The sequence below is a fragment of the Gadus morhua genome, chromosome 8, assembly GCF_902167405.1.
Source record: "Gadus morhua chromosome 8, gadMor3.0, whole genome shotgun sequence".
Classification (NCBI taxonomy): domain Eukaryota; kingdom Metazoa; phylum Chordata; class Actinopteri; order Gadiformes; family Gadidae; genus Gadus; species Gadus morhua.
The window spans coordinates 27,094,800-27,104,799 of NC_044055.1; the positions used below are offsets into that span (position 1 = coordinate 27,094,800).

A 10,000-nucleotide genomic window follows, 5' to 3' on the forward strand; every position below is an offset into this window, starting at 1 on the left:
TTAGTACTGTGGTATTATAGTGTGTATTTATTACAGTAGCAGTAGTGTGTATTAAGTAACATAAGTGTTATTAGTATTATTGTAAAATTTAGTTGCATAGTTTGTGTAAGAAATCTAGTTGTGTGCATTTAGTACTGTAGTTGTATAGCGTGTTTTTAGTATTGTAGTTGTATCATGTGTATTTAGTACTGTAGTAGTGTAGTGTGTATTTAGTACTGTAGTTGTATAGTATGTATTGTGGCAGACGCCAGGGAGGGGTGGTGATTGAGGGGAGGTATGTGGCAGCATGCTGGCTCCACCCCCAAGCTTTACAGGGACTGCCTCCCTTAACGATGCAAGCCTGAGGTGCATTAGGCAGGAGTGCTTGGGGATAAAAGGGAGCATGCAACCACATGGAGGGAAGCCTACTACAGAGTGCCTCTGCGTGAGCCCCTGTGAACTGTGTGTGGCCAAAGAGTGCAGGAAACCTGAACATTGACGGATTATTTGTGTACCGACCGCTTTGCATGAGAACCCTCCCGGTGACGACCCCTGGATTATGGACTCTGGATTACCCTTTTCCCCACCCTGGTGACAATTATTCGTCTATTTTGAATAAATCACCTTATTGAACTGCTCTCTGTGTTGTGTGTATCATTTGACTTGGTGGCGTGGAAACCCCACACCCACTGGCCTGCTACAGTATTTAGTACTGTAGTAGTGTAGTGTGTATTTAGTACTGTAGTTGTATAGTATGTATTCAGTACCGTAGTTGTATAGTGTGTATTTTATACTGTAGTTGTATAGTGTGTATTTAGTTCTGTAGTTGTATAGTGTGGATTTAGTACCACTGTAGTGTAGCATGAATAAAGCAATGTAGTAGTATGTTTACCTGGCTTAGTTGAGACCCCTGATGGAAGAGGCTGCCATTGGGCCCCTGGAGGCCCCCCAGCTCCACAGAGAGCCCCCCTGCTGAGGATTCTGTGCCGGTGTAGAGAGGGGGGGGAGCTACAGGGGAGATGGCGTGACGCAGGATGGTGTATTCATAGGTGATGTATGGGACACGACCATTCTGGTTCCACAACTGGAGCAGGACACAAAATTGTTTAATCTGAGAGGTTAAAATGCTCTAATCTGAGAGGTTTCAATGTTCTAATCTAAGAGGTTTCAATGTTTTAATCCGAGATGTTTCAATGTTCTAATCCGAGAGGTGTCAATGTTCTAATCTGAGAGATGTCAATGTTCTAATGTGAGAGGTATCAATGTTCTAATCTGAGCGGTTTTAAGGTTAGAATCTAGGAGGTTGTAATCTGCAAAGTTTCAATGTTTTACTAATATTGGGCACCAGTATGTTGATGGGCTGGTCGACGGGGCCCTTGGCAACGATGTACTCGATCCCGGTCTCAAAGACATCAGTGGGCCGGCGGTACTTGAAGATGGTGCCGGCAGCGTGGAAGTTCTGGGGGCTGTCGACGCGGTAACCCCCGTTGAAGAAGAAGTTGCCTGCCTGGTCGGTCACCGCTGTGGAAGAGGGCAGAGGTTATCCTGATCTACCTTACTTTACTTATCTAGTCATTTATCAGACACTATTATCTTTCACTTTTTTTGATTTATTGGCTGTAGGCAGTGTGTGTAAATTTGAGATTGAACCGAGAGCTTTTTAGTTGTAAGACATACACCTTAGCCACTACCCAGTGGCGATTTGAGGGTCTGTTGGCGCCCTAGGCTAAAATTCCTAGGGGGCCCCTCCGACCAACGTTCATCACCATTATGTTCTAAATAATTGACCAAACCAGTATTCAGGCTAGTGTTCATCCATGCACAAAGCATTTATTTTGCAAATGCTGTTTTACATGCCATGGCTAGTGCAAATGCTGCTATGTACTCACATCAAAAGACGTTGAATATTGCACTCCACTGAAAAAGAGTCAGTGTTCACATTCATTTGTGAGCACTATGTTAATACAAATATAGAACAATAAAACTAAAAAAATAGATGGATAGAGATTTTATTGTCATTGCACAAGTACAGAGCAACGAAATTACCTGTTGCATCCCGTCCAAGAAACAAAAAGACAGTGTGGGGAGACAGGATGGAGGGACTGTCTTATTAGATAAGAAAAGGAAAATAAGAGGGAAAACGAGGGGAAAAAAGGTAATTCCCAAACTAGGCTCCCCTACAGTGTAGGGGATTAGGAAAAAAAACACCTCAGGACATAAGCAATACATGTGGGAGGGGGGAAGTTACTGTACTGTAACGAAGGCTGGAGAGGGGGAGGGAATCCAGAAGGCATTGAGTCCAGGGGGGGGTGTGTGTGTGTGTGTGTGTGTGTGTGTGTGTCCAAGGACTCCAGATATAAATATGGTATAAAATGCACACCTAACAGAGGTGTGAGGTATCTTGGAATTAATTATCTTAAGTTAGTTACAGCAATTGATTGCTTTTTAATAGTTTTATTAGGTAATTAAGCCCACAATACAATTCCAGTGCTCATCAAAACCCTTATAGCTGGTTCAGACTACACGATTCTCAGACATTCCTCCACGATTTAACATGTCACACTATACGATCTCAGAGCCAGGAAATCGGGCCTTGTCTCGTCGTAAGACTGGCCACACTCTTTCAAGGGATTCAAGGGTGCGATGCTCTGTACTTTGTATCATTCACGTTTGCAAGATATTTTGAAAATCTAAGATTTAGAACTAACATAAATGCTTTTTACATTTTTGTCATAAAGGTTCCAGTAGTTTTTATATCTGCTCAATGCGCCAATTCCTCAAAGTAGTTCCGTTGCGCGTGACATGAACTATACAAAGTAGACGAAGCAACAACGTAGCCTATCAACAAAGCGTCAACAATGGATCCCGAGTACCTAGCACTAGGCATTATGCTGGCGGTCCTCTGCACAGAGACGGAAAGGAAGAAAAAGAAGAAAAGATTGTGGACTCGATCTTGGGTTGAAAATGCAGGGACGTTGCTGCCACATTTCCACCAAAGTTGTCACCATTATATTGCTCCGTTTTCTATCGTTTTCTTTATTAGCATTCTTCTTGTTATTGATCGCATTCATTTTTGTAATAGTTACTCCTACTCAGCGTAGTGCAGTGAAGTCAGTTGGTAAACACTGCGCGTGAGCTCCAGCTGTTCGCGGGCTTCCCTCACGCAACTGGGGGCGTGGTTCCCTCATGTCAACAATAGACACGTCATGCGATTCCCCAAAAAATTCTGACATGCCAAACTTTTCATTGTGGGGTTTTCGAACGTTGCAGACGAAAGCATCGCAGATCGCAAGCATGTCACATTACAAGACCTCGTCTCGTCGCCGACCTGTAAAAATCGTGTACGATTCGCAAATTTGTCTGCGACGAAAGAAACGGGGCAAAATCGGGCTGAAATTGTGTAGTCTGAACCAGCCAAAGGTGCTACATGTGATTTTTCTGAACATTAATACAACAGCAAACAAACTACAATTGCGGTTTACTGGCCTTTGCTAGGGCAACTGATTGCCCTAGCTCAGGGGTGCCCACACTTTTCGGCATAAATTTTCACAAGCTGCGCCTCTGCCACTACCCTATCTTGCACACAACAAACTATCTATCTATAAAACTATATCTATAAATACATGCACGTGACATATACATGTCACGTGCATGTATATCTATCAAACCATATGTGAGTGTGTGTGTGTGTGTGTGTGTGTGTGTGTGTGTGTGTGTGTGTGTGTGTGTGTGTGTGTGTCTGTGTGTCTGTGCATGCGTGCATGTGTGCGTGTGTGTACCTAAAACATCAGCAGACTTCTTCCTCTCGATGATCTGGATATTCCATGATCCTTCAGGGATCTGGGTAATGAATGAGTAACCTTGATGACACAGAAAAAGTTGGTTAGTTGGTGGTTGGCCTCTATTTGGTCTACAGGTGATCTGTGGTTGGTTCATGGTTGGTCTGTGGTTGGTTTATGGTTGGTCTGTGGTTGGTCTTTGATTGGTCATCTATTGGTCTGTGGTTGGTTTATGGATGGTCTGTGGTTGGTCTACGGTTGGTCTACGATTTGTCTGTGGTTGGTCTTTGATTGGTCAAGGGATGGTCTGTGATTGGTCTAGGGATGGTCTGTGGGGGGTCTAGGGATGGTCTGTGGTTGGTCTAGGGATGGTCTTTGGTTGGTCTGTGGTTGGTCTAGGGATGGTCTGTGGTTGGTCTAGGCATGGTCTGTGGTTGGTATAGAGTTGGTCTACGGTTTGTCTGTGGTTGGTCTTTGGTTGGTCTATGGTTAGTGTGTGGCTGGTCTAGGGATGGTCTGTGGTTGGTCTAGGGATGGTCTGTGGTTGGTTTACAGTTTGTAACCCTGCGTCCACACCAAAAGATGCATTTGCTGCCCGAACGCGTTGACGCCGAAGTTTTGCGGCACAGGAAAAGTTTTGCGGCGCAGCAAAGCTTTTGCGGCGCAGCAAAGGTTTTGGCCGCAGTTTTGCAGCGCGGGAAGTTTAGCGGCACGGCAAGTTTTGCCCGCGGTGCTTCTGAATTTATTCACAACCATGGCCGACATTACGAGCATTGCATGTCTTTACCTGTTGTGGAAGAGGGAGAGACGTCGGAATGCCCGTCGTTTATGGGTTCATGAGACCATTCAGAGCTTGGAAGGCTGGTGCTGCCTGGCACCCAACTGGGTTTTATTTGGGGTTGTTTTCTAGCCCTTTAGCATACTCATAGTTTAGTTTAACTGTAAACACAACTACACTACAGAATGCTGATTTGTGGGTTTTTTCGAGTTACTAAATAAATGTAACGGTAGTGAACTCTAGGTCACTCCAAGGGAGTAACACTGATTGGCTGTTACGGCATGTCACTCAGTGGCAACGCCTCAGTGGCAACGCTGTTGAACGCTGATTGGCTGTAATCACGCGTTTGCTGCCGAAAAGTTGAAATATTTCAACTCGAGCAGCATTTGACGCGCCGCAAAATACGTGAACGCGCCCGCCGCCCGTGCCCGGCAGCGGGCACGGGCATACCGTGCTGCAAATCAGATTTTGATGCGCCGCAAATCACATTTTGCTGCCGGTTTTCTCGGCAGCAAATGCTGCGGCAGCAAAGCAGCAACGCGTCTCTACATTCACTTTGAATGGGATCGTGCCGCGCGTCAACTTTTTGCATCTTTTGGTGTGAACGCAGGGTAAGTGGTTGTTCAATGTTGTTGGACTGCAGACTTCAAACATTAACATTTATTTCTGCGTACCCAGGGTGGTTGTACCGCGGCGGAAATTTCCAGTGATTCTGGAACAGCTGCTGCCGTCCCCCTGACACACACCACACTTATCCAGGACGTTCGGTGAGAACAGCACGCCATCGCACCCAATTGGCTGAGCCGCCGGCCCAACCAGGAAGTAGTATAGATCGGACGTGTTAACACAAAGATTTTGTGTACATATGAAGTGTGCAAATAAATTAGGCTTTTTATTCTGCATTTTAGGACGTTTACTCAACAATGTTTTCATCCATGATCTTATCCTTGAAAAAAACTACTACTACACAGTACAGTGAACCTTATTCTTCTAACTTTACAAGTTGACTGTACTGTGAGTACAATCTAACACACGGGTCTAACCTCACACTTCCCATCCACGCAGACGCCGCGGTAGCTGCTGTACTTGCAGGAGGTTCCGTCGCGTGCTTCCACCATCAGCTGCCTCTGGCTGTCAACCGTGGTGCAATGCAGATCACACGGGTTACTTGAGATGTGGACATAGTCATCTGCAGAGAAACCCATCTGTTAGCAAAGGACCAAGGTATCACTGACACCGCCGTCCTCTGTTGGCAAGACACTAACACTACAAACGTCCTCATAGTTAACAAGGGTATAGCCCTTCGGCTGAAGGGCTGTAGCACTATTGTCCTCTGAGGGACAGCACTGTGACGTGAGAGAGCAGTTGACAAGAGGATAAAACTACTGCTGTATTCTTCTGTTGACAAGAGGCTACAACTACCTATGTAGTCTTCTATTGACAAGAGGCTAAAACTAGTGCTGTAGTCTTCTGTTGACAAGAGGCTAAAACTACCTCTCTAGTCTTCTGTTGACAAGAGGCTAAAACTACAGCTGTAGTCTTCTGTTGACAAGAGGTTAAAGCTACCGCAGAGTTACGTATGTAACTCCGGTTCTATGAATCCAGGATGACCGCCAGAGGCGGTGCATTAAGCACTGGATTTATCCGTCTCGCGCATGCGCAGTTCGAGTACCTATACCAACAAGGTCACATGTGACCCTCGTGACACCGGATTGGCTATATAGCCTGGTGTCGACAGAAGATCTCTTCCCAGAATCTTCTCGCAACCCCACGAGACTTCTGAGTGACCTGTAACTCTGGCGGTCATCCAGGATTCATAGAACCGGAGTTACATACGTAACTCTGCGTTCTATTTCATCCTTACTGACCGCCAGAGGCGGTGCATTAAGCACTGGATGGCCAATACCAACAACGTCACGAAGAATCAAGCGCTCACCTACTGACCAGAGACAGCAGAGCTTGGCATCAGGGCCACGCCCATTGGATGGGGAGTGGCAACGTTGACCCGGTAGAACCTGGAGAAAAAGCTAGGCGACGCCCATGACGCCGCGGCACAGATGGTCCCCAGGGGCACCCCTCTCAGGGCAGCCCATGATGTTGAGACGCTCCTGGTTGAGTGACACCTCACCCTGGATGGCGGGGGGCGGCCACTGGCCCCGTAGGCGTGCGTTATGGTCTCCACAATCCAGTGGGACAGCCTCTGCTTTGTTAAAGCACGACCCCTATTAGGGGCCACCATGGCAAAACAAAAAGCTGCTCCGACTGGCAAATACCGGCGGTAGCAGAAATATAAGCCCTAAGGGCCCGCACCGGGCACAGCAGCTCGGACCCACCCTCCCCAGAAGGGGGGTCAAAGCGTGCTAACTGGATGGGCTGGTTAAGGTGATTGCGTGGCAGCACCTTTGGCAGGAACGCAACATTCGGCCATAGAGTGACACCCGAGCCATCAGAGTTCCACCTCAGGCATTTACTGATAGGGCATGCAACTCCCCGACCCGCTTGGCAGAGGTTATGGCGAGTAAAAAGGCAGCCTTCATGGACAGCCACTTCAACCCCTCTTGACCCAAAGGCTCGAAGGGAGGCGATGACAAGGCTTCCAGCACCAGCGGCAGGTCCCATGCTGGAGACCTCATGGCTGTAGGGGGACGCAGCCTCAAAGCCCCTCTAAGAAAGAGGGACACTAATCTGTGGCACCCTACTGTGGCGCTGTCAACCCTATCATGTAGGGAGGAGATGGCAGCGACATAGACCCTCAAGGTAGAGTGCGACCGGCCACTATCCAGGAGGGACTGCAGAAATTCCAGCACCGTGGTCACAGCGCAATGCACTGGATCCACGGCCCTAGCCGCACACCAGTTGGAGAACAGCTTCCACCTGTTTGCGTACTGCAACCTGGTCGACGGTGCCCTGGCACTCATAACAGTACCCCTGACAGCCGCAGTGCACTCCGTCAGCAGTGGGTCGGGCCCTGCAGTGGCCAAGCCCAGAGCTGTAGGCGAGAGGGGTCGGGATGCCAGATCTGACCCCCCAGCTGGGACAGGAGATCCCTCCTGTCGGGGAGGCGCCATGGCGAGCTGCAGCAGAGCCTGAGCAGCAGTGGATACCAGAGCCTCCCCGGCCAAAAGGGGGCCACCAGAAGGAGCCGGTGGCCCTGCAAAAGGACCCTCTGGAGTGTCGGCAGAACCAGAGGCAATGGTGGGTATGCATAAAGAGGCCTGTCCGGCCAATCGTGCGCCAGCGCATCCTGCCCTAAAGGGCTGGACCCTTCTGCCCAGGAGAACCAGAGGGGGCAATGCGCCGACTCCTCCGAGGGAAAGAGGTCCACCTCTGCCCTGCCGAAGAGGCCCCACATTGACTCCACCACCTCGGGGTGAAGCCGCCATTCCCCCGGTGGAGGCTTCCGTCGGGAGAGGAAGTCTGCCGCCCGATTCTGGGCCCCCGGCAAATAGACTGCCCGTAGGCTGGCCAGACAGGGAGAAGCCCAAGTCCACAGGCTCTGGGATACCCGGAGAAGCCGTGCCGACCTGGTGCCCCCCTGGTGGTTCACCTGGGAAACCGTGGCCATGTTGTCCGACCGGACCAGGACATGCCGGCCCGTCAAATGGGGCAAAAAGCTGGCTAGTGCCAGCTGCACAGCCCGGAGTTCCAGCACATTGATATGTTGTGCCACGTCCCGACCAGACCACCGTCCCTGCGCAGTCCTGCCCTGCCACACTGCGCCCCATCCCGAGAGGCAGGCGTCGGTTGTCAACAACTCCCGGCGTGCCGGAATAGCGCCCATGGGCATGCCTGCCACCAGATACGCTCTCTTTCTCCATGGAGCCAGAGAGACAAGACACTGCAGGGTCACCTTGACCCTCCTCTGCCTGTGCCACTTGGCATCTAGGTGCAGGCTGTTCAGCCACATTTGGAGTGGGCGCAGGGACAGTAAGCCCAGAGGCACCACAGCTGAAGCAGCTGCCAGCTTGCCCAAAAGCTGAAGGAACTGAATAAAAAGCAGGCTCCTGCCGGCTCTGAAGAGGGGAAGGAGGCGGAGGATGTCGTTCACCCGTCGAGGTGAAAGGTAGGCCTTCATGGCGACAGAGTCCAGGACCAACCCCAAATAGGTAACCCGTTGGGAAGGGTCCAGGCAACTCTTTGATTGGTTCACCGTCAAGCCCAGCCGGACGACGTGCGACAGCAGGCGGGCCGTGTCCTGGGCCACCTGGGACCTGGAGGGCGCACAGACCAGCCAGTCGTCCAGATACGGCAGGACCTTCATGCCCTGCGTCAGCAGGGGTGCGAGGGCTGCCGCCACAACCCTGGTGAAAACCCTCGGGGAGAGGGAAAGCCCGAAGGGAAGTACCCGGAATTGGTAATGCCTGCCCCGATAGGCAAACCTCAGGAACCGCCTGTGGTGTGGCGCAACCGGCACATGAAAATAGGCGTCCTTCAGGTCTATGGTCGTAAACCACTCCCCCCTGGCAACTACCCTCAGGGTGTCCGCCGAGGTGAGCATGTGGAATGGTAACATTTTTAAAAACGTGTTCAGGCCCCTTAGGTCTAGAATGGGCCTGAATCCGCCGTCTTTCTTGGTTACCAGAAAGTACGCCGAGAAGAACCCCCCGGGTTGTAACTGAGGGTCCACTGGCTCGATCGCACCCTTGGCCAGGATGGCGGATAGCTCCTGGGCCAGTGCTGCGGCCTTCGTCGGGTCGCGGACGACTGTCATCCTGCCCCGGCCGAAGGCCTGGGGCCGGCGTCGGAACTGTAATTCGTACCCCCGGGTTAAGGTGGAAACCACCCAGGGGTCTATAGTACAGGCAGCCCAGTAGCTGATCTGCTGCTGGGAAAAACAGCCGACGACCGGCCCAGTGGTCCTAGCGCCTGGCCCCCCGGCCTCTACCGGCTCTGGAGGGGTACCGGTGAGGCTCCGCGGCCCGAGGCTGCCCGGGCGATGGGCGGGCCGGGGCGCGAAAGCTATCAGCGGGCTGCTGGGCGGGCCGCCGAGACCTACGTAGGCCCTGATCTCTCGCTGGGTAAGAGCGTGGTGGCTGGTAGCGGCCCCGGGGGGCAGCCGGGGGGGCTCTAGGCCTGCCAGGAGTGGACACACTCCTGTGAAGACCCGAAAGCTGCAGGTTGGTTTGCCTAGCTTGGGCAGCTCGCTCCAGCGTCTCCAGGGCAGCTGACCCAAACAGCTCGCCCGGTACCACTGGCACGACTCTGAGGGCCTTCCTGCATGCCTCCGTCAGGGGCGACTGAGCCAACCAAACCTGGCGGCGAGTCTGGACCAGGGTGGACATAACACGCCCCAATTCCATGGACATGAGGGCAAAGGCCTGTAGACGGCTCAACTGCAGCTTGTTGCAGCGAGGTCGAGAGCGCCAGCATTAGGTGGGAGAGGGAATTGCCAATCCGCCCCATGCGCGCTGCTGCGTCATAGGCCTTCGAGAGAAGGTCGTCTGTGACCCTGCACTGGGGCCGA

At 51.4% G+C, this 10,000-nt stretch overlaps 1 protein-coding gene across 1 annotated transcript in view; it reads right to left on the reverse strand.

Moving 5' to 3' along the window:
* ttc16 (tetratricopeptide repeat domain 16) overlaps positions 1 to 10,000 on the reverse strand; it is a 56,499-nt gene that overhangs the window by 29,049 nt on the left and 17,450 nt on the right. The window contains exons 6-10 of the mRNA XM_030364542.1: positions 5,580 to 5,725; positions 5,211 to 5,334; positions 3,759 to 3,839; positions 1,325 to 1,500; positions 872 to 1,063 (exon numbers count right to left, since the gene is read on the reverse strand). Coding sequence (XP_030220402.1) covers positions 872 to 1,063; positions 1,325 to 1,500; positions 3,759 to 3,839; positions 5,211 to 5,334; positions 5,580 to 5,725 — 719 coding nt within the window. The remainder of the gene's footprint in view (positions 1 to 871; positions 1,064 to 1,324; positions 1,501 to 3,758; positions 3,840 to 5,210; positions 5,335 to 5,579; positions 5,726 to 10,000) is intronic.